The sequence below is a fragment of the Bos indicus x Bos taurus genome, chromosome X (assembly GCF_003369695.1).
Source record: "Bos indicus x Bos taurus breed Angus x Brahman F1 hybrid chromosome X, Bos_hybrid_MaternalHap_v2.0, whole genome shotgun sequence".
NCBI classification, from domain to species: Eukaryota; Metazoa; Chordata; class Mammalia; order Artiodactyla; family Bovidae; genus Bos; species Bos indicus x Bos taurus.
Window position 1 is genome coordinate 126,844,518 of NC_040105.1, and position 24,965 is coordinate 126,869,482.

General features: G+C 42.9%; 1 protein-coding gene across 3 annotated transcripts in view; it reads left to right on the top strand.

The window, feature by feature from the left end:
* The first annotated feature begins 3,806 nt into the window (after nucleotides 1–3,806).
* ZNF449 (zinc finger protein 449) overlaps nucleotides 3,807–24,965 on the top strand; it is a 37,926-nt gene continuing 16,767 nt past the window's right edge. The window contains exons 1-5 of one of the 3 annotated variants that reach the window (XM_027535089.1): nucleotides 3,808–3,915; nucleotides 7,268–7,721; nucleotides 9,336–9,540; nucleotides 14,097–14,210; nucleotides 14,403–17,838. In XM_027535089.1, the coding sequence (XP_027390890.1) occupies nucleotides 7,368–7,721; nucleotides 9,336–9,540; nucleotides 14,097–14,210; nucleotides 14,403–15,289 (1,560 nt within the window). In that variant the 5' untranslated portion in view covers nucleotides 3,808–3,915; nucleotides 7,268–7,367 and the 3' untranslated portion in view covers nucleotides 15,290–17,838. Of the gene's footprint in view, nucleotides 3,916–4,123; nucleotides 4,730–7,267; nucleotides 7,722–9,335; nucleotides 9,541–14,096; nucleotides 14,211–14,402; nucleotides 17,839–24,965 lie in introns of those variants that run through there. The other 2 variants (XM_027535090.1, XM_027535091.1) reach the window with 2 other exon arrangements.

Sequence of the window (24,965 nt, forward strand, 5' to 3'; positions counted from 1 at the left end):
GAATTAGGTATCAGAATCATCTGACTGTGATTTTAAGCAACAACCATAAAAATAATTTAACAAACAATTAAATGTTCATACCAGCTTATTTGGGGCTTCCCAGGTGGTGCTAGTGGTAAAGAACCTGTCTGCCAATGCAGGAGACATAAAAGACGAGGGTTTGATCCCTGGGTTGGGAAGATCCCCTGGAGAAGGGCATAACAACCCACTCTAGTATTCTTGCCTGGAGAATCCCCATGGACAGAGGAGCTTGGTGGGCTACAGTCCATGGGGTCACAGAGTTGGACACGAATGAAGTAACTTAGCACACACACACGTACCAGCTTGTTTGTAATAGCCAAAAGCTGGAAATCACCCCCAGGTCCTTCAGTGGGTGAGTGGTTCAACAAACTGTGATACATACATATCATAGCATGCTACTCAGCAATAAAAAGGAACAGATATTGTTACACAGAAGGATTTAGATAAATCTCTGGAGAATTACGGTGAATGGGGAAAAAGCCATCTCAAAAGGTTACAAACTATGATTCAATTTATAAAACATTCTTAAAATGACAAACTTCTAGAAAAGAGTGGTTGCCAGAGGTGAGGGGTTTGGGAGTGGGTAGGAGACGGGTGGATGGGAAGGACAAGATGAGGGTGAGTCTATGAAAGAAAAGCAGGAGGGCCCTTGCAGTGATGAACTAATTGTTCTGTATCCCGACTGTATTCATGTCAATATTCTGGGTGTACCTTGCACTGCAGTTTTGCAAGGTATTACCACTAGGGCTTCCAGGTGGCTCAGATGGTAAAGAATCTGCCTGCAATGTGGGAGACCTGGGTTCAATCCCTGGGTTGGGAATATCCCCTGGAGGAGGAAATGGCTACCCACTCCAGTAGTCTTGCCTGGAGAATCCCATGGACAGAGGAGGCTGGCAGGTTACAGTCCACTAGGCTGCAAAGAGTTTGACATGACTGAGTGATTTTCACTTCACACCACTAGGGAAATGAGGGAAAGGGGAAAGAGACACCTCTATTTCTTTCAACTGCCTGTCAATCTACAGTAACATCAAAATGAAAAGTTTAATTTAAAAGAGGGACTCGAAGACATGCTCCTCCCTTCCAGAAAGACCCCAAACCACCATTTCTGAGGTCTTTCACTCCACACTCACTCCACCTTGACTTCAGAAACTCTCTCTTGTTAGCAGCCATGCTCCATCCTGCCCGTCAGTGAGGCCATTCCCCAGCCCTGACTGCTGACCTTAATACAACACCTAACAACTTCCTTTGTTTGTTTGTTGGGGGGGGGGCGGGGTCTCGAGATGTTGCCCAGGCTGGAGGGCAGTGGCTACTCACAGGCACAGTGTGGTACTGATCAGCAGGGCAATTTTGACCTGCTCCATTTCAGACCCGGGCTGCTTCACCCTTCCATAGGCCACCTGGTGGTCCCCTGCTGCTGGGATGTTCCTTGTGGACGATCACAGAGTGCCCTGGATCCCAGAAGTCCTGAGCTCAAGAGGATCTCCTGTGTCAGCCTCAGGAGCAGCAGGGTGTGCCATAAGCAGAAATCGCACCAGGCCTGCTCAGTTTTAAGCATCAACTATGTGATCCAAATGTACACGCTGCTGCTGCTGCTAAGTCACTTCAGTCGTGTCCGACTCTGTGAGACCCCAGAGATGGCAGCCCACCAGGCTCCCCCGTCCCTGGGATTCTCCAGGCAAGAACACTGGAGTGGGTTGCCATTTCCTTCTCCAATGTACACACTGGTCTCCCTTAAATCCTCAAAATCCCAGATGCCATTTTACCAAAAGGGAATTGAGGCCCAAAGAGGAAAGTGATTTGCCCCAAGTCACATTGCCACTGAGCAACAGGCAGAGCCAGGATCCAAACCCCTCTGATCCAAGATGACACTGACTATTTGCAGCAGTGACCTGCCTCCCTGTGAAGACAGGCACTCTACACTGTTCCTCTGTGTGCTTGGGTTGGGGGTGGAATCTGGAGGATGAAAGTTCCAGACTACACTACAAAGTCACTTGCCCATGTCGTTCTACTCAGGAGACTGTTGAGGGGAAGTAAGACATTGTGATGTCCCAGTCAGGGCTACCGAAGCCCACATAAAACATCTCTTTCTTGGTCACCTCTTCCCTCATTCTCGAAAGCTCTGTCTGCATGCATTTTAAAAGAGTCACAGCTTCTTGGCAAGTTTATCAGATGGTGCAGAAGCTGCATGTACACCCTGCTGTGGGTCTCCTGGGACAGGATGGTCAGGAACTGCTCCATCACCAGCAGCTTCAGGACTTGCTCCATGCTCTTCTCCAGCCAAAGGCACACATCCATGGCAAAGCTCAAGGAGCTGCCTGAGTGATTCCAGGGACCAGCAGCAGAATCCACAGAAGCGCAGATGAGAGGCCCTGGAGCTGGGCCTCCTTTGGCTCTAGCTGCAGAAACTACTCTGGTTTCACAATGAGGTTTCAGCACAAAGTGGTTTCACCACTTTTTGCTCTTGGGAGTTGGGGTCAAACGCAGACTATCTTGGCCTGCAAACCATCCAAAACAGCTGGTGAAGGCACCTGGCGCCCCATGCAACAATACACAAAATCTGCAGGAGTCAGCGTATCCCTGGTGCCAAGTCCCAGTCCATGAGCCCAACTCCAGCTCAGACAGAGCTGTTTGAAGTGCTTTGGCCTCTGTGGGTTCGGGATGGTGGGGTGCCTGCCTCGTCTAGCTTCCACCAGCGCCTCTGGGAGGCACAGTTGCTGGCAGCTCTTTCCTCTCTGTCTTGGACCAACACCAAAGTTTGGCGTCCAAAGATACACACACACACACACACACACATACACACACATCCCTAGCCCAGGTCAAATGTGAGGACACACACACAAACTTGCTCGGGCCAAATGTGAGGACTACATCTTCCGGATGACATCATTGCCTCTGGCCTGGCCAAAACACCGCTGACCACCCAGAAGTGAAAATTTGATTCCGGAGGCGGGAACAGCGAATGACCAATTGGAAGACAAGAGGAGGGGCCATGTTGGCGACCTAAAGATCCAAGAGCTCTCTGGTGGCGGCCGAAATCAGAGAGGCGTATCAGTCCTGAATATTCATTGGAAAGACTGATGCTGAAGTTGAAACTCCAATACTTTGGCCACCTGATGCGAAGAACTGACTCATTTGAAAAGACTGGGAAAGATTGAAGGCGGGAGGAAAAGGGGACGACAGAGGATGAGATGGTTGGATGGCATCACCGACTCAATGCACATGAGTTTGAGTAAACTCCGGCAGTTGGTGATGGACAGGGAGGCCTGGCGTGCTACAGTCCATGGGGTCGCAGAGTCGGACACGACTGAGCGACTGAACAGAACTGAATTGAGCTTCGTCAAATCCTAGTTCTTTAAGAGGACAATACAAAGATAGCTCAAGGGCACTATGATGCGGAAGGGAAAGATCAGGGTCATTATCCCCAGGAAAGCTTATTAAAATGCTCACGCGAGATCCAATGCGTACGGGTGTCGGGGGAGAGCCCAGAAAGCTGAATTTTTAACAGGTCCTCACAAGAAATTCTTCCTAAAAAGAGGTTTGAAAAACATTGATCCAGTCATAACAGATTTCAGGAAGTCCCCAGCCGCTCCAGTTACTCTAGGGCTGATGGGAGAGAAGCCAGCGCTAGGATCTAGAACAGCGGCATGCCCCACCCAATCCCCAGGAATTTACAGGCGTTTAAGACCGGAAATGGGATCGCTTCCAAAAGCGGCCTCAGGACCGAGGGAGGCCAAGGAAAATCCCAGCCTCTCCCGCGTCAGCATCCTTAGAGACTGAGATCGCTGGGCGAGTGTTGTGGAGCCTGCCGGGAGTTGTAGTCCGCAGCGCGGCCGCGCGCCTGCGCCATGGGCAGCTGGACCCGGTGAGCCTGGGAGAGCCGCGGGCGCTGAGGCGGTGAGTCCCGGAGCGGCCAGAGGGCGTGGCCGTCCCTGGGGCGCGGGCGCGGGGAGCCGGGCTCCCATCTCGCTCGGTCTGAGCTAACCCGCCGTCTCCAGTCCCGATCGGGCGGCGGGCGTGGGAAGGAGCGACAGGCGGAGGGCCCATGTCCGGCCCGCGTCCCCGCCGCCGTCCCCTGCGACCCGCCGGGCCTTCGCGGGCTTCTCCCGGGCGGGGAGCGCAACATCCTCCCCGGGGAGCACGCTGCGGCCGCGCCGCACCGCGGGTACCCGATTTTCAACCTGCATTTTAGCTTGTCCCCCGATCCTTTTCCCGAGTGCCCTCTCTTTACACCCTTATTCATCCACGGGCCTTGTGGGCCCGGGTTCGCTCTGGCGGGTTTGGGGAGGAGCCATCCGCCCCGGGATGGAGTGAAGTTTTTCTCCGGAGGGGCCGACGCGGGGGAAACCCGGAGGGTCAGTTCCCTGGTCGACGTGGTGTAAGGTTTGGGACCGTCGAGGGAGGGCTGCCCAGTTGCGAGGCTGGAGCACGTTCAAGGCACGTCCCTGGATGCTCCCCAGAGACATTTAGGTGCCTTGGCAGGGTGGAGGTTAAACAGAAGCTTCCTAGGAAATGACCTTTCCTGAGCACTTCCTCTGTGCCACGGATGCTGCTGTTCCCTGCAGTGGGCTCTGCCGAGGGAACTTCTAGGAAAGAGGTGCTGTGATTATCTCATGTTAACGACAGAAGCCCTGGGTGTCAGCATCACACGGCTAGCAGGTTATCACTAGATGGGTCTGACACCAAAACCCAGACTACCATCAAGATAAAGGTGAGATGGGGACTGTGTCCATTTGGGATGATTGGCTGGAATCATGAGTATTTTTTCCTTGTCCCACTCCAAGAAGGAGGACAGGTACATGAGGTGTCCCCAAAAATACAGGCAAAGAAGAGCCACAGTGCCCGGGTGGGTACTAGGGTTGACATCTGTGGAGACATGGATGTGAGGGCCTCTGTGACCTCAGAGATTTCACTGAGAACGTTTGGATGTTTTTAGACTTTAGCATTCGGAGAAGGCAATGGCAACCCACTCCAGTACTCTTGCCTGGCAAATCCCATGGACAGAGGAGCCTGGTAGGCTGTAGTCCATGGGGTCGCTGAGGGTTGGACATTACTGAGTGACTTCACTTTCACTTTTCACTTTCATGCATTGGAGAATGAAATGGCAACCCACTCCAGTGTTCTTGCCTGGAGAATCCCAGGGACGGGGGAGTCTGGTGGGCTGCCGTCTCGGGTCGCACAGAGTCGGACACGACTGAAGCGACTTAGCAGCAGCAGCAGCAGACTTTAGCATTGCAGTAGCAGGTCGATTCCAAACTCCTCGCCACTCCCCTCTGGCATTTACCATGTGACTTGGAGCAAGTTATTCAGTCCTCCTCATCCTTACCTCAGTCTCTCACCTGTGTTCAGGACACGGTACTAGAGCCCACTTCCTGATGTTGAGTAAGGGCTAAATGAACCAATATAGGTGGGAGGCGTAGAACAGTTCCTGGCACAAGGCGTGAGAAATGTCCTTGGTTATTAATGCAGACCTGATTCCTGCTGGCCTGCCCTGTTGCCATCTATTTTTCTCATGAGAAAGTCACTTAGAATGCTGTTTCAGGGTGAGGGTCATGGTGATGTTGGCTGAACTACAGGTGACCCCTAGCGGGGAGGAATAAGGGATTGGTGGTTTACTGTCTTTGCAAGGCATAAGTCTAGCTAAGATCCCCATGGTTGAAGATGACTAAAGGCTCCTCAAAGGTAGATAAACTTTTAGGGTTCTTCACCATTGTAAATATTGCTTGCCATTTCTTCTGTGGCCTAGCTGTATTCAAAATCACAAGACAGTGGGACTTAGGTTGGAAGTGGGTTCAGAAGCCACTAAATCTGTAGGGGTTCGTTTAAGGGAAGGGTTTCTTTGCTTTAGGTCCATGGAATCCTAGAGCAGAGCTGTCCAATAGAACTTTCTGCAGAGATGTCTCTCCTTTTCTAAAAAAATTTTATTGGGGTATAGTTGATTTACATTGTTGTGTTAGTTTCAGGTGTACAGCAAAATGGATCAGTTCTACATATATTCACTCTTTTTTAGAGTCTTTCCCCATATAGGCCATTACAGAGTATTGAGTAGAGTTCCCTATACAGTAGGTACTTATTAGTTATCTGTTCTGTATATAGTGTGTGTATGTCAATCTCAATGTTCCAGTTTATCCCTCCCCCCTTACCCCCTCATAACCATAAGTTTACTTTCTACATCTGTAACTTTTTGTTTTGTTGATAAGTCATTTGTATCATTTTTTAAGATTCCGCACATTTGATATCATATGATATTTGTCTTTCTGTGTCTGACTTACTTCACTCAGTATGACAATCTGCAAATCCATACATATTGCTGCAAATGGCAATATTTCATCCTTTTTATGGCTAAGTAATATTCCATTGCATATATGTACCACACAGAGATGTCACTTGAGCACTTGAAATGTGGCTAGTATGAATGAGAAATTGAATTTTTAGTGTAATTAATTTAAACATCCATGTAGGCCTGCTTTTTTCTATTGAAAGTGAAAGTGTGAAAGTCACTCAGTCGTGTCCAGCTGTTTGCAACCCCATGGATTATACAGTCCATGGAATTCTCCAGGAAAGAATACTGGAGTGGGTAACCTTTCCCTTCTCCAGGGGATCTTCTCAACCCAGGGATAGAACCCAGATCTCCCACATTGCAGGCAGATTCTTTACCAGCTGAGCCACAAGGGAAGCCCAAGAATACTGGAGTGGGTAGCCTATCCTTTCTCCATTGGATCTTCCTGACACAGGAATTGAACCGGGGTCTCCTGCATTGCAAGCAGATTCTTTACCAACTGAACTATCAGGGAAGCCCACTTTTTCTGTTGAGGTGTGGTTAATTTACAATGTTGTGTTATAGGATATTACAAGATATTGAGTATAGTTCCCTGTGCTATACAGTAAGTCCTTGTTGTTTACCTACTTTATATATAGTAATGTATATATGTTAATCCCAGACTCCTAATTTATCTCTCCCCCCAACTCACATGGGACTATTGAATACCAGATTGGAGAGTATATTTCTAGAGAATCCATAGATGGTCTTGAAGATTTTATAGCCTTATTGAAATTAAATGCAGAATTTCACGTGATGTGTATTTTTCTAGAAGAGAGTTTATGGCTTTCATCAGATTCTCAATCCCTTCCCGCCCAAGATTGATTTGCTTCCTTAGGGCTTTGGAGAAAAGTAAGCAAGTTAAGGGAGGTAAATCTGCCCCCTGGTAACCACTTCTGTTTCTCTTTTCTCATTTTGTCCCGACCTCAGCGTATACATAGGTGGCTCCACCCGGAGGATAACAGAAGTAAAGAAATTTGAATCTGCCACTTCAAGTTCCATATAAATTGCACATTTCTGGAAGAGGGCGATGGCTGTGGCCCTGGGTTGTGCAATCCAGGCCTCCTTGAATCAGGGCTCGGTGTTTCAAGAGTATGATACTGACTGTGAGGTCTTCCGCCAGCGCTTCCGGCAGTTCCAGTACAAAGAAGCAGCTGGGCCTCATGAAGCTTTCAACAAACTCTGGGAGCTCTGCTGTCAATGGCTGAAGCCAAAGATGCGTTCTAAGGAGCAAATCTTGGAGCTGCTGGTATTGGAGCAATTCCTAACGATTCTCCCCACAGAGATAGAGACTTGGGTGAGGGAACATTGCCCAGAGAACAGAGAAAGAGTTGTGTCACTGATAGAAGACTTACAGAGAGAACTTGAGATACCAGAGCAGCAGGTGAGAAAAGAGGTTGGGATCTTGGTAATTAGACCCAAAGAAGTAACAAGGCAGCTGGGACTGGATCAGACCTTCTGACTGGTACCACAGGATTTCCCTGCTGGAGCTTTCCAATTTTTCCTTCTACTGGAATCAGCATAGGTTCCAGACAGTCTCAACTATTAAACCCAACTCCACTTCTATAACAAATATTTGGTAATGTCCCCTTTACTATCCTAAAATGAAATTTATGAATAATATAAATTACATATACAAAATTAGGGAAAAAATCAATATAATAAGTGCCCTGTGGGCCAAATATTACACAAAGCCTATTTTTATACAACCCACGAAATAGTCATAGTTATTACCTTTTTGAAGGATGGTTAAAAAAAGAAGAGACAACAAACCAGTACTGCAGTACTACCCACAAAGCCTAAAATATTTACTGTCTCTTGACAAGTAAATATTGCCAACCCTGAGTTGAGTAGTCTAGAAGGAATATAAAGGAAAAGGATTGTGATTTCTTATGAACTAATAAGCATTTCATTGTGCATGTATTTGGGCTTGACTGTACCAAAACTTTATGGAATTGTCATTTGCTTGAATCTATGCATAGATACACTGGGGATATGACAGCCAGAACTTCTGAGTGATATGGTACACTCAGATATTACGAGTGGTGTTGCTGCTGGTCATATGATTTCTCAAAGTGACAAACAACTCTTGGTCAATTGGAACAATAAGTAGTATAGTCTTTCTTTGATTGCCAAAGTAATGCTTTTCTAGAAAATCTAAGTCATGCTAAAATATGCAAAAATATTTTGTGTTTATATAACCAACAGGGTGAGATCCTTGACAGGTTCTTTTTACCCACGTGAGTGTTTGAGGGAACGTTGCTAAATGGTTTGGGAAGTGGAACAATTTTTCCTTGTGAATTATATAGAATCCCATCTCTGGCTTAGAACATTCTGATAGCCATCACCTACCATCCTAGGCAAAATGCCCCATAGAGGTGGTGGCATTAGTCTCTGTTCAGAACCATCGAGTGAAACCCATAGCTGAGCAGAGGCAGAATCTTTGGGAGAAGGCAGGAAGTACTTGTGGGTGGGCATTAGGGGCACTCCAGCAGGGGATGTCGATGGGGCTCTGTAGTTAGCCTGCCTGAGCAGGAGTCATCCAAGGTTCCCTGGTCCCTAGGATAGGATGAATTTATGGTTTCCCTTTCTCTGTCTTTCTGGTTTAGCTTAGCATATAGGATTTTATCTTTGTATGGTCTAATCATGCACCACCCAGCACAGTACCCAGCACAGTGGCTCTTAAGCACTTGTAATGTGGCTGTTCCAAAGTGAAATATGCTGTAAGTGTAACATACACAGCACATTCTGAAAACTTAATATGAAACAAGAGTAGGTGAAATATCTCACTAACAATTGTTTATACTGATTACATTCTGAAATTATGATAATTTAGATACATTGGGTTAAATACTGTATGTTGTTAAGATTAATTTTATTTCCTTTTTTGTTTCACATGGCCTCTGGTAAATTTAAAAGGACATGGGTAGCTTGCATTATATTGCTACTGGGCAGGGCTGCTCTGGACTTTTAGTGATGGTTCTGGCATTTCCTCCAGCTTGATAGGCAAGAAATGCTCTTGGAAGAACTGGCACCAGTGGGAATGGCACACATACCACCAAACATCCACCTGGAGTCACCCCCACTCCAAGTAATGGGACCTGCCCCAGAAGTCCCAGTGGCAGAGGCATGGATCCCACAAGCCGGGCCACAGGAGCTGAGCTTCAGTGCTGCTGGGGAAGGCCAGCCCTTTCTCGACCCTGGTAAGGCAAGGGTTTGCTTTCCTTTCTTTGGTTTCTGTTTTGAGAGCTCAAGAGCTCTCTAGGGTTGGGGAATGCCTGATGGAAATGGGCCACTCTGATCAAGAGTAGAAGGAGGAAATATCTCTCTGGGAATAGCTGGTCACAAAGCACCTTAGATCGAGTGGGATTGAAAATCCCTTAAGCTAATGACCCTGCTCAGGAAGCCTATTTTTCTCTTTTCAATTTTGTTTTTATCATGATAAAATACAACCTAAGATTTACAACCTCAACCATTTTTATGTGTACAGGTCAGAGGTATTAAATACATTTGTAATTTTGTGGAGCTATTCCAACATCCATCTCCGTAACTGTTTTTATCTTGTAAAATTGAAACTCTATACCCATTTATACAACTTCTCATTTCTACATTCCACACCCTGCCCCCCACCCCATCACCAGCTCCTGGTTACCACCATTCAACTTTCTGTTTTAATGAATTTGACTACTCTGTGTACCTCATGTGAAATAATGCAGTGCTTGTCTTTTCGTGACTGGCTTATTTCACTTAGCACAATGTGCTCAGGGTTCATTCATGTTGTAGCATATATCAGAATTTCCATCCCTTTAAAGGCTGAATAATAATCCCTTGTATGTATATATCACATTTAGCGTATCCATTTTCCATAAATGTGTACTTGGGTTGCTTCTATATTTTCAGTTCAGTTCAGTCGCTCAGTCGTGTCTGACTCTTTGCGACTTCATGGACTGCAGCACACCAGGCTTCCTGTCCTTCACCATCTTTCAGAACTTGCTCAAACTCATGTCCATTGAGTCAGTGATGCCATCCAACCATCTCATTCTCTTTTGCTCCCTTCTTCTCCTGCCTTCAATCTTTTCCAGTATCAGGGTTTTTCTAATGAGTCAGCTCTTCACATCAGGTGGCCAAAGTATTGGAGCATCAGCTTCAGCATCAGTCTTTCCAATGAATAGTCAGGATTGATTTCCTTTAGGAGTGACTGGTTTGATCTCTTTGCAGTCCAAGGGACTCTCAAGAGTCTTCTACACCACAGTTCAAAATCATCAGTTCTTTGGTGCTCAGCTTTCTTCATGGTCCAACTCTCACATCCATACATGACTCCTGAAAAAACCATAGCTCTGACTATATGGGCCTTTGTTGGCAAAGTAATGTCTGCTTTTTAAGATGCTGTCTAGGTTTGTCATAGCTTTTCTTCCAAGGAGCACGTGTCTTTTAATTTCATGGCTGTAGTCACTAGACAATGGGAACTCAGGTCAGAAGGGTGGGGGACAGGTCAAGGGGAATGGTTAGTGGCCTCCACTGACATGGGCTTTGAGCATAGGTTGGGGAATACAAACTGGTGATAGTGTCAGAAGCAGGGCTCTGAGAGTCCAGGAGGAGGAGACTGACTGCACCAGAGGCATAAGGATCTGTGTGTTATGCAAGATAATGGAGGTGGGTAGGGGTGGAGTTGCTATATAATTAAAAATTGCATGAAGTTAACATTCAGGAAGAAGCTCAAGTTTGAGCGCACATTTCCTGTCTGCATCCAGGGTATGGTGTAAGGTGTAAAGTTAGGTTATTGAGATTTTTCTTCCTTTTTAATATAGGCATTCAAAGCTATAAATTTCCCTCTAACTAAGCACTGGTTTTACCTCCCAAAGTTTTCATTTTCATTTACCTCAGAGTATTTCTAATTTCCCTTTTGATTTCTTCTTTGACTGATGGGTTACTTAGGAATGTGTTGTTCAATTTCTTTATATTTGTGACATTCCCAATTTTCTTTCTGTTACTTATTTATAATGTCATTTTAGTGGGGGAATGTACTTTGTAATTGTGATCCTTTAACATTTTTGAACATTTGTTTTATGGTATAGCATCTCGACTGTCCTGTAGAATTTTCTCTGAACCTAAGAAGCATGTATATTCTGGTGTTGTTCGCTGTGGAGTGTTATCTGTAAATGTCTGTGATGTTTAGCTGGTCTCTGGTATTTTTAAGTCTTTTATTGTTGATATTCTGCCTAAATTTTCTATCTAGTAGTGCAAAGAGGTGTTGAAGTCCACAACTATTGTTATCAATTGTCTATTTCTTTTTACATTTTTTTCTTCATATATTTTTCACTGTGTTATTTAAGTGCACATATGTTTATAATTGTTACATCTTCCTAGTGGATTGATCCTGTTATCATTATGAAGTGATTCTCTTGTTCTACTATCTATTTTGTCTGATATTAATATAGTCATTCTGGCTGTCTTATGGTTGCTTGCTGCTTGCATGACATATCTTCTTCTGTTCGTTTACATTCAGTCTGTTTGTATCTTTGAATCTGAAGTGTGTTTCCTTGGACAGCATATAGTTGGATTTTTAAAAATCCAGTCTGATGATCTCTGCCTTTTGATTGAGTTGTTTAATTCATACCATTTAATCTTATCTTTGATATGGTTGGATTTATATCTGCTATTTTAGTTTTCATTTTTGGATAGGTCTCATATCTTTTTTGTCCCTCTATCTGTCATCTACTGCTTTCTTTGACACCAAGTAAATATTTTAAATGTAACATTTTACTGACTTTAATGAATTTTCACAATTTTTAAAGTTATTTCCTTAGTGGTTACTCTAGAGTTAACATGTACATCTTGACTTATAATCAGCTTCAGATTTATATTGACTTAATGTCAGTGAGATGTAGAAATATTTCTCGTATGTAACTCTATTCCATTTTACCCCTTCTGGGGGTATTAAAAATAGATGTTTCTTAATTTTCTAGACTTTAAATGTTTCTTGTGTTATTTTTAAGAATTTTCACCAGTTAAACTGGGAAATAGGTCTAAGAGCTCCTCATGGTATCATACTAGAAGTCTGTCTCCCTTCCTACATTTAGGTTATACGTCAGTATTTCACATGTAGGCCTTTGCTACTCTCTCTGCTTATTTCAAGTGTCAGTTTGCTTCCATTTTTAATACATAATGGCAGCTTTCCTTTGACCTGTGACCTCCAGTGTATTTGATCTTGGTCTCATTGCCCTGTCATCCTATTCTTAGCTTTGAAACCCAAACAAAAACAATATAGTGAATTTAAACAGAATTTTATATGAAGCACATATTTGTTTCTTAATCTTAAAAGATCTTTTTTCCCATGAAAATATAAAATAAGATATTTTAGTCCACTTCCTATGTTTTGATATAATGGTTAAAATTCATCAAATTAACCTGCTAATATTATGTTAATGGTGCTAATATTTAAACATCATGCTGCATTTCTGTCTAAAATGAGCTACTTCCAACCCACACTTGATGATGGACCAGTTAACTTGGGCAGAGCAGAGAAGGCAAGGAAGGGATATGGAGAGAGACTGTGAGCCAGAGAGGCTCTCAGTAAGGAGAAGGTAATAGGGCACAGTGAGGGGGGCACTGAATGGAGAAATTTCTTTGGTTGTTCTTAGCCTGACAGTGTGGAGAAGGCAATGGCAGTCCATTCCAGTACTCTTGCCTGGAGAATCCCATGGACGGAGGAGCCTGGTAGGCTGCAGTCCATGGGGTTGCTAAGAGTCAGACATGACTGAGCAACTTCACTTTCACTTTTCACTTTCCTGCATTGGAGAAGGAAATGGCAACCCACGCTGGCAACCCACTCCAGGCAAGAACACTCAGTGTTCTTGCCTGGAGAATCCCAGGGACGGGGGAGCCTGGTGGGCTGCCGTCTCTGGGGTCGCACAGAGTCGGACACGACTGAAGCGACTTAGCAGCAGCAGCCTGACCGTGAGAAACACTCTTTAATGGTTACTTGGGGTAATTTCAGGAGAATCAGTCCACTTCCAGATTTCAGCTGAAGCAAACAGAAACTGCTTTTCTGGTTGTCAGCCCAGTCAATTTCCATTATAATTTGGAAATCTCAATTGAAATTATTCCAATAAGCAGTTGCATAACTTCTGGCTTTACCTCTCTTCATGTAGTACTCAATATCAGCATCTCTCAGTTTCAATGCCAACTTTATGAAGATTTATTTCATATTTTGGCTCTAACCTAGGGTCTTCCCTGGTGGCTCAGTTGGTAAAGAGTCTGCCCACAGTGTGGGAGACCTAGGTTCAATCCCTGGGTTGAGAAGATCTCCTGGAGAAGGAAATGGCAACCCACTTCAGTATTCTTGCCTGGAGAAGTCCATGGACAGAAGAGCCTGTTGGGCTACTGTCCATGGGGTCACAAAGGGTCAGACACAGCTGAGTGACTAACACTTTCACTTCACTTTCTTGGCTCTAACCTAAATAAATCTATTATGAAAATAGATAAAGTAGCAATTTAGTGTATTGATTTCAGCGCAGAATTGATTCACTCCCTTCCATAGGTTAGAGGAAGAGTGCCTTAAGTTGAACACAAAGGTTGTTCTCTCATTTTTTGCTCTTATCTTTAAAAAAAAAGACTCTTGCAAGAGATTCCAGGTGATGTAATAGTAATTGAGGAGGAAGTGAATATTAAGCAGCCACATGTCCAAGATATCAGGCTGAACTCTGTAAAAACCTTTGATGACCCAAATTATTATGCTTCTCATCTTTCTTCTGGCAAGGATACCCAATACCAAAACTTGACGTGAGCTTTCCATTGGAGCATAGAGAAGAGGCATGGGTGAAGGAACTGCAAGATTCCAAAGAAATTAAGCAATTACTTGATTCCAAGTTAGGTAAGTAATTGTTCATTGATACCACACAAGAAAGAAAAGAAAAAAATCAACCTTGATCAGGGTAAAGAGTTTTGGATTCTACTAAGGAACATCTCTTATTTCTATGAATGGTTTAATATAAACTCTTCATTTTCCCTCATGTTCTTTTCCATGTGGGACATGGTGAGATCTGTATTCTGTTTCTTCTCTCAGGTTTTGAGATTGGAATAGAAAATGAAGAAGATACTTCAGAAAAACAGAAAAAACTGGAGAATATGTATCCATTTATTGTTACTTTAGAGGGGAATGCTCTTCATGGCCCCATTTTGCAAAAAGACTATGTACAGCTAGAAAATCAATGGGAAACCCCTCCAGAGGATTTACAGGGAGATTTAACAAAACTTGTAGAGCATCAGAACCCCTCAGCAGGAGAGAAACCTGAGAGCTCCAACTTGGAAGAACCTCTCAACCCAAGACCCCATAAGAAGAAGAGTCCGGGTGACAAACCTCACCGATGTTCTCAGTGTGGGAAATGTTTTGCTCGAAAGTCACAACTTACAGGGCACCAGAGAATTCATTCAGGAGAGGAACCTCATAAGTGCCCTGAATGTGGAAAGAGATTCCTCCGTAGTTCAGACCTTTACAGACACCAACGACTTCACACAGGGGAGAGACCCTATGAATGCACTGTGTGTAAAAAGCGATTCACTCGGCGGTCACACCTTATAGGGCACCAGAGAACCCATTCCGAAGAAGAAACATATAAATGTCTTGAGTGTGGGAAAAGCTTTTGTCATGGATCAAGTCTTAAAAGACATCTGAAAACTCATTCGGGTGAGAAACCTCATAGATGTCATAATTGTGGGAAGAGTTTTAGTAGGCTGACAGCTCTTACTTTGCACCAGAGAACACACACTGAAGAGAGACCTTTTAAATGTAATTATTGTGGGAAAAGCTTTAGACAGAGACCAAGCCTTGTTATTCATTTAAGAATTCATACAGGGGAGAAGCCATACAAGTGTAGTCATTGTTCTAAAAGCTTCAGACAGAGAGCAGGCCTTATTATGCACCAAGTCACTCACTTTAGAGGACTTCTTTAAGGATTGTTAAAGGAAATGAATCCTATAGAGATTGATAACTAACCCCAAAACAAAATCTTAAACATGCAGCAGCCTGTTTGTCTTGGAAGAATTCTTTTGTTTGAGCTTGTAAGAAAAGAAAAGCTTTTTTTTCTACTTTAAAAACCCATCTTCCAAGTTATATGAATTCTAGAGGATCTACCTACTCTTGCAGTTTTCATAGATTTGATTTATTCTGTCTCTGCAACTCATTTTTTATTACATTGACAAATTTTGTGAACCAAGCCAACCGTATCGTAAATGTCAGCATAAAAATAATGGCAATCCTTTTCAGGGTAGGGTCAACATAATGGATTATCATATTTATCTGGCATATCTATTACAGTATTACCATAATTATTCTGCTGTCATTATTAAAGGTGATTATATTAGTTTAAAACTTTATATGTGTCCCAGGTGGCAACAAAGGGGACAGTGTATTTTACGAAATAATAAAAATATGTTAGGAACACGTGGATGAAGAACATTTCGTTTGCCTGCTATGAACTGGGTTCTTTCCATTGAAAATTTTGTTTTTGAAGAAATTAGAATTTTAATCTTTACTTTTGAATTTTGCAAAGTTGACTAATCTGCTTAGTTGGCAGTCTGGGGTGATGCTGCTCAGAGCTGAGTATTGGTTTGATGATTTATTTTGTTCCCAGGATAAGTCAACTCTTTGTGGAAGAACCCATTTGCCAGTTGAAGTCATACAAGTAGACTCTAATTTAATTTACACTGACTGAGGAACCAGTATCCATTGCTTTTCACTCTCCTTTGCTATTCAACTGTGTGTCTCTCAGTGCTTTCAAATTTTATCCATTCTTTAATTCAGTGTCTCCCTAAGTGTGTGTCATAGAACACCTATTTCTGTAAGATAGTTTGCAAATAAGTTTGGGAATCCCTTCCTGCTGTTTCTGCTTTGTAGATTCACAGTGCACTTCAGCCTATGAGGATTCTGAGAGGTCCTCTCATGAAGGTGGAAAAAGTACCTCTTTTGGCTCACTGTTTTGCAATCCTGTTTGACCCCAGAACCCGTTTCCATGTATACCCAATAATAACCCACAGAGCTCTTATTCTGCAAATATTCTTGGAACACACTGCCTTTAACACATGTTTCTATAGCTATCTGTATAGCCTGATTGTTCTCAAGCCTAGCTATTTCCAGTTGCTTCAAGCGTGTTATGAAAGTCTTTACACTTATTTTTTTTTTATGTAACATACACACATCATTTAAGGAGGATCAGTAATTCAGATATTTATGCATTGCTCAGTGATTTGTAACCTCTTTGAATTTTACTTATAATCACGCACACATTGCTACTTATATAAATGTTCTCATATACTAGTGGTTATGACTCAAGTTCCTATAGCAAAGGAAGAACTCTCTTTGTCAGTTAAAGCTGTTAATACATGAAAATATTCGTTCAGCCTAGTTCCTTGTTAAAAAATACAAGCAATAGGACATTCAAGTATTTTCCTTTGTGAGGATACCAGTCATCCTTTCCTTAAACTAGAATTAGGGAAAGTATATTTTTTTCTATTCCATTAAAGTTCTTGCAACTGATATTTAATACAAGCATTGTGGGGGTATGTACTATGTGCCTAACTAGTCCTGTTCTAGGCTTAATGGAAACTATTAAAAATTAATTCATAAAGAGTTTATAATATCTTTAGTTAAACAAGAGTTGGGAAACAAATGGCGAGCAGTGCAAGAGAGTTTGTAGTTAAGTGTCAGTTCATACCAAGTACTAGAGCCAGGATGTGTCCTTCATTGTTGTCATCCAGGTCCCAGTATGATGCTGCTATAAGTTTGTGGATAAAATTGAGATCCCAGTAGCAATAAACATGGAATAGGGGAGGAGTCTGAATGTAGAGGTAAATAATACTGAATGTAATGCCTTCTCTTTTCTCTCTTGTGGAATTGCATTCAAACCAGGACAGTGCCTTAGAATGGATGAGCCCAACTGCTCTGTATCTATGCAATATTTTAATAAAGTGAAAACGTATGTGCTCTTCCTGCTTTGATCACATTAACTAATTGTTTGAACTTAGAGATGCTTCCCTGAGCAGTGGCAACAAGCACCACAATGGACTCCTGCCCCGACTTCAGTTGGAATCTTTATTCTCTGCAACCATGGGTTTATGTATCCATTTTAGCATTTAATGCAATCAATTTTAGCTAGTAGAGTTAGTTGTGGTCATAAAAGGAGCTTTATCATCTACATCATGAACACACATGGCTGGATTTTATAGGGTAGAGAACATCTATTCTTTATCTCTTTGTCATAGTATTCTGTGTATAATAAGCACTAATAAATATTTGTGGCATCGGATCAAGGATTATATGAAGTAGTTCTTAGAAACATGTCATAGTTAGAACATGGTATGGATGTGCCTAATTATACTTCTGAGCATTTCAAATAGGGCAAAACATAGTACCCACCTCGTAAGTACTATGAAGATGAAATATATTTTGTTCAGGCCCTGCACAGTGTACACTTGCAATAAATATCCAGCATATTGTATCTTAAGTATTTGTTGTTTAATGATAAAAGCATTTTAAGGCTATGAATTTTCCTTTAAATATGACTTTGGTCACATTCCATACATTTTATATATAATGCTTGTATTAGCCAGGATTCTCCAGAGAAATAGGGAGGATGGATAGATGGAAATGTATGCATAAAATTTGTATATGCATAATATATATTTTTATATATAATTAGATTGATTATAGAAATTCACCCATATAGTTACGAAGCTTAAGTCCCATAATCTGCTGTCTGCAAGCAGATGAAAAAGGAAAGCTGGTGGTGTAATCCAGTCCAGGTATGAAGATGTAAGAACCAAGGGAGCCAATGGTTTATCTCTCAGTCCAAAGCCAAAAGCCTGAGAATGGAGATGCAGGGGAGGCAAGGCAAGGGGAGCTGCAGGTGTAGGTCCCTGAGTCTGAAAGCCAGAAAAGCAGGAGCTCCAGTGTTCAAGGGCAGGAAAAGATGGACATTCCAGCTGAAGAGGGAATTTGCCCTTCCTCTGCCTTTTTGTTCTATTCAGCCCCTCAACAGATTGGATGATGCCTACACATATCAATGAAGGTGGAACTCAGTTCACTGAATGAGTGCAAATCTTTTCTGAAAATACTCACAGACATGCCCAGGAATCATGTTGTACCAGCAATCTGGGCATCCTTTAGTTCAGCCAAATTGCACATAAAATTAACCATCACCATGTTATTATTGATGATTTCAAAGTTATCACAGTTTTCATTATAATTTCTCTTTGACCCAAGAACTGTACAGCATTGCCATTTTCCTCTTAATTTTTGGTTTTCCTGCACTGTGATTAGAAAATGAGGTTCACTTTATTTCTACTTTTAAAGTTCATTTAGGTTTTTTTAAAGGCACATTTAATAAAATTTGCAAAGTGTCCTTAGACCCTAGAGAATCCGGATTCTCCTCATTCTTTTCTAGTCTTCTGTAACAAATATGGAACAGATGAGAAGACAACTCGTCTCCTAGTCTTTCCTCAGGATTAATAATCAGTTTACTGAATCCCCTAATTCTGGAATTTTAACTACTGGTATCGAGGAGTGATGTATAAGTTAGTCTCTATCTAGCCTTTTCCAGATTGCATTGTCAGACAGGACTTCTCAGAGGTCTAGCATGACCTAAGTTCACATTTTTTAAGGATTAACAGGTATTAAAGTATTACATATCCTTCGTCTGAGTGAGTGAAATCCATTACAATCCCCAACATGATACAAAAACAATATTTTATCTCCAAGGAGTACCTGGAAACCTGATTTATATATTAGAGAACCACTTTACATTCAAAAGATATATAACTCCTGAGTCACTGAAGAATTCCCTTAGAAGTTGATTACAAATAAACAATGTTAGTAGTCTGCGTGGATTGTATGCAACAACTTCCTGCTGCACTGAGAGTTTTCTTTCAACATGATGATGATGAGTCTGTCCATGGTCTTCTCTCTCTTGCATACTCCTACTGCTATCGTCACCTTTCAACGTGGCCTTCATTTTGAAGTGCTTAGTACTAAAAGGAGTGTTATCAAACTCAGGTTTGGCTGCTCATCGCTCAAAAAGTCAATATTTGAGAGACAAGTGTTGGTTGGAAAGGAAAAGTTGCTTTCATCAGGAAACCAGCTACCCAGAGTGAGGGTGGATTCATACTCCAAAATCAACTCCAGATTCAGCTTGGACATGAAAACTTTTAAAGGGATAAAGGGGAAACAATCTCGGTTAATCATCAGGGTAGGGGGACTGGATTCTGTCTTTTTTCTGTTGTGTGCGGATCTGCTGATTCATGCTCTTCCTTTGAATGCTATCTTGCCCACATGGTCCATCTGCAAATTTGCAAAGGGGGATACTAGGGGTAGAAAGTCAGTCATTCCTCAACTATTTAATTCTTCATTCTTACTCCTTATAATCCGGGAAGGGACTCACCAAATTAGGGAAGGCATTGTGTACATTCAGTAGAGCATAAGTCAGGAGTTAGGTTAAATGTTACCCAGTGATCTCATTTTTCTAATTAAGTTCTGCGGGGTGACAGAAAAGGGGCAAAAGAGCTGCTTACAAGAAGACTGTGCAGGATGGATAATATTCTGTACTTCACACCACACTTTATAGCCCTTAAACTTCTTGCTTCTTCACACTCCCTTTGAAAATAGCATTGTAAATTATCTATGCTTCAATTAAAAAAAAAGGAAGCATGAAGATGACCACTGGATTAAGCTTACATTTTAGCATATATATGGCCACAAGATGATGAATGCTGATAGAAGGCAATTATTCATTTCTCTGACTCCTACATAAACTGACCCAGAATGGATGCTTCTAGAGACTTCAAAAGCATGAAATAGAGAAACTACACCACCCTTCTTCATGCAACTTCAAGCTTATCCTTCAATTCCAGCTACAGAAGAACTAAATAAGTTAAACTCTTTGTGTCGTGTCTGCAGCATGAATATGACAACTTCAAAGGAGTATACTGCAGTATGAGACTAGATTCCCACTGCAATAAGGTCAAGTTTCAGTGTAAGACAACCAGCATGATGCTGCCAGCTGGAAAATGTAAGTTCAGTGTCCTAAACAACAGGCTAACAAGAAGAGTGATGGCTCCTGGAATACAGTCACTGGTCAATGTGGACAGTAAACATGACGTTGACCACTTGTGTAAGGATAATGTTCAGTGTGAGACAAAAAGCATGCTGAAATAAGGTTACTGAAATAAGGTTAAGATTCAATGTGAAATAACCAACATGACAGTGAAAACTAGGATCAGGTGAAGGTTCAGTGTAATGTAATGAGCATGAAGATGGCTACTGGAATGATTTCTAGGTTCATTGTGGGGCTATGAACAAGAGGGTGACTGCTGGAGAAGTGTAAGATTCAGTGTGTGACAAGCAGGCAAATGTCAGCAATAAGCTGTGACTTCAAATATGATCACGAATGCTGGAATAATCAATCCATCTATAGAGATGGAGATAGAAGTATTAATAGTACTTATAGGATGTTTGAGAAGATTAAATGAGATAGATGAAAAAAGCTGAGCACAGATCTTGGTCCTAGTAAGCTTTAAGTCATCATTTTCTTAGGATCATCACCTCCACCCCCACCAATAGCACCATCACAGTGGTTAGTGCCAGCAAACTGGTGCCTCTTTCAAAATGACTGTTGCCGCCTGTGTTCCTCTATTGGCTGGATTTAACAAGAACCCTTCTTTTAGGAAAGTAGACACACAGTTACATTGTTTTCAGTGGCTAATGACTCCCATCTGTGGACAGAATTTAGGCTCCAGAGAAACAACACAGTCCCTGGGAGGACTGAAGATGGCATTCAAGTTGGGAAGGAGAGGCATGAAGTTTCCAACGGGGTGAGAGTAGGGTAAGGTACATTTTCCCTATCTGTAATTTTTTTTTCCAATTAAGGCCTCTCCCTCCACCTGCAATGCAGGAGACCCCAGTTCGATTCCTGGGTTTGGAAGATCCCCTGGAGAAGGGAAAGGCTACCCACTCCAGTATTCTTGGGCTTCCCTGGTGACTCAGGTGGTAAAGAATCTACTTGTAACGTGGGAGACCTGGGTTCGATCCCTGGGTAGGGAAGATCCCTGGAAACGGGAACGGCTACCCACTCCAGTATTCTGGCCTGGATAGACTAGGACTAATAGTCATGGACTATTCCATGGGGTCGCAAAGAGTCAGATACAACTCAGTGACTTTCACTTTCACTTTCTGTTGTTCACACATACACAAATCCTGACTTTACAAGGATCCTGAGAGAGGCAGACACTCAGCAGCCAACAGTTAAAACGATAAATTGGGTCTGTTGTGTACACAGTACATTTAGACAAGGAAAAAAGCTACGGTCTGAGTGGGAGGCTGCACAGAGTCCTTTGTGCAGTATGAATAGTCCTGCTTCTCTCACTACTCCTTTCCCACCGTGCTTCCAGCTGACATGTCTTACCTGTCTCCTTTAGTGAAGTTGTTGCCCAGACATCAGTCACTGTCATCATATGGAGAAGAATACAAGCCAGGTTGGACTGGAAGGAAAGCTCCAGCAGAAGCTCACAGCTCTGCTCTTTGGAAATCTAGCAGTTCCCAGGCTAGTCTGTGCCACTTTATACAATAGTACAGCAGAGACAACTAGACCTTCTTCTTTGTCTAGTCAGGGAGTTAGGAAAACCTAACAAGAAATACACTAAAATGCTAACAGTGGGTGTAATTCTAGGTGGATGGATTTTTTGGTGATTTGAAATGTCATTAATACACTTCCGAAATCTCTAGACCTTTCACATAAGCACATATTTCATCTATAGTTAGACAAGTGGTTTCAAAAAGAATAAAAATTGAACACATCCAGCCTTTTTGTATGTTCTGCTTTTTCAAGTACTAGCAAAATTGCATTCTACATAGATAATCCATAGAGTTGAAGTCAATGGCTTTGCCCCAAATTGGCAAAAATCTTCACCTGATCTTCAACTAATTAATCACTGCCTGGAAAAGAAGTAACTTTTATATAGAAAGAGAAAGAGTAGAGACCTTTCTGGCACTGCCAGGTAACAGGCACCCTCTGGCCTGCACAGAGTTCACACCCGACGTGACTCACAGGTGCAGATGTGAAGCCATGTCAGCCTCTACATGAGGTATCTGAGTGGACCAGAGCAGAATGTTGCTCCCAGCAAGGAACAGCCTGGAGTCCTGGGCTGCCTCTTGCTTCACAGCAGGACTAAAGACATGTGATTTCCAAAGAGAAGCCCATGTAATCTCTGAGGAAATTTGCTGTTCTGGGAAAGAAAAACAATGAAAGGAAATGACAAATAAGTCCAGAAAGCTTGGAAGGAAGTGGGGAGAGGGATGAGGGATGGGAAGACAATCAGGGAGGAAGAAATGCTAAAACAAGCCCCAGAATGTTCTGCTCCAAAATAAGCATATGGTGTACTAATCCCTTGAGCATCTCCTGTGTGCTGAGCACTTTACAAAGATAATCACACTTGATCCTCAGGACATCAGTGATGGCAAAGTATGGTTCCCATCTTGTGGCTGAGGAAACTCAGGCTTGAAGATTAGATTTAGTGAGAGTGAGCCAAAGGTCCTTCTATTACCAAAACTTGGGGGGTCTGGCTGCTCGCTGCTCAAAAACCAATAAAAAGGACAGGTGGGTAGAAAGGGAAGTTTGCTTTACTTTGGATGCTATCAATGGGAGGTGGGAGGTGGGGAGATAGGCGAGTGGGGGAGGTGGGAGTGGGGGGAGGGTGGATATCTGTCTGTCCAAAGGCCGACTTTCCCCCACTGACAACCACTGGGCAAGAGCTTTTATAGATGGAGAGAGGGAGCTACATGCAGAAACAGCACAGTCAGCTCTGATGATCATCTTGAAATTGGCCGTGCAGTGGTCTGACCAGCATCATCTTGATTGTTTTAAGTATAATTAATCTTTAGTTCCATGCTTCCCAGGTGACTCTAGTGGTGAAGAACCCACCTGACAATGCAGGAGATGTAAAAGATGCTGGTTCGATCCCTGGGTGGGGAAGATCCCCTGGAGAAGGGAATGAGTTCTCACTCCAGTATTCTTGCCTGGAGAATCCCATGGACAGAGGAGCCTGGTGGGCTACAGTCCATAGTGTCACAAAGAGTTGGACACGACTGAAATGACTTAGCACACAATCTTCAGTTCCCGGGTCGATTTGTTCCCATTTCCTTGAGGCCAGTTCTCAGACCTGTGGCAGCTTGTTATGAACCCATGGAGGAGGGTGCGGCAAACCACTCCAGTATTCTTGCCTGGAGAATCCCATGGACAGAGGAGCCTGGCGGGCTACAGTCCATAGTGTCGCAAAGAGTCGGACATGACTGAAGGGACTTTGCACGCACATGCTGTGGCTACAGTATGGTCATCATGTAGTTAATTTCTTCCACCTCCTGGGAGTTCCAGTAGCTACAAGACAGTTCACAGGATATGGCTCAGAATATTATCTATAGCCCTTGAGAAGGAACTAAAGATCCTTGACTTTGCTTACTGACAAACTGCTATTGCTCTGTCCTGTTTGACTGTTTTTCTTTGCTTCTGTATTTTCTCACCTCTCTGATTAAACTTATTCTTTGGCTAAAGTTGTTTCACAGACAAAAGGCAGGTGGAATACATGGGGAGAAGGACCATAGGGTACTGCTCTGTTTCATTTCCGACTCAGATAATGGAGACTCATGGATGGACATGGTTTGTGATCTCAACAATGTCTGCAAAGCAAGAATGGACAACAGTGTATCAGAGGTAAAGATGTAGAGTAATACTGATGTATATATTACTTTGATTGTTGGTCTGTGCCTTCAGGACTCCAACCACATGCCTACCACACCATTGCAGGGGGAGACTTGCAGAGCACGGTCCCCACTCCCCACTAGGTGCATGGCTCCCATCTTCCCCCTTTTCTATGGATAGCACTGGTTTTAAATAACATTTAGGCAGGTCTCTGGTGATCCAGTGGTTAAGACTTTGCCTTCCAATGCAGGAGATGTGGATTCGATCCCCAGTCAGAGAGCTAAGATTTCACATGCCTTGCAGCCAAAAATCCCAAACATAAAACAGAAGCAATATTGTAACAAATTCAAAAAAGTCTTTAAAAATTAAAAAAAGACTATGGTCCACATCAAAAAATTCTTTTTTTGTTAATCGATTAATTTAATTGGATTTTAAATTTAATTAATTTTAATTGCTTTACAATATGGTGGTTTTTGCATACATCGACATGAATCAGTCACATGTACAGATGTGTACCCCCATCCTGAACCCCCTTCCCTCCTCCCTTCCCATCCCATCCCTCTGGGCCATCCCACAGCACTGGCTTGGAGTGCCCGGCTTCATGCAGTGAACTTGCACTGGTCATCCATTTTACATATGGTAATATACATTTTTCAATGCTATGCTCTCAAAGCATCTCACCCTTGCCTTCTTCCATAGTCCAAAAGTCTGTTCTTTACATCTGTGTCCCTCTCGAAGCTGCCCTGCATATGGGATCATCGTTACCGTCTTTCTAAATTCCAATTATGCATCAATATATTGTATTAGTGTTTCTCTCTCTGACTTCTCTCTTTATAATAGGCTCCAGTTTGATCCACCTCATTAGAACTGACTCAAATGCATTCTTT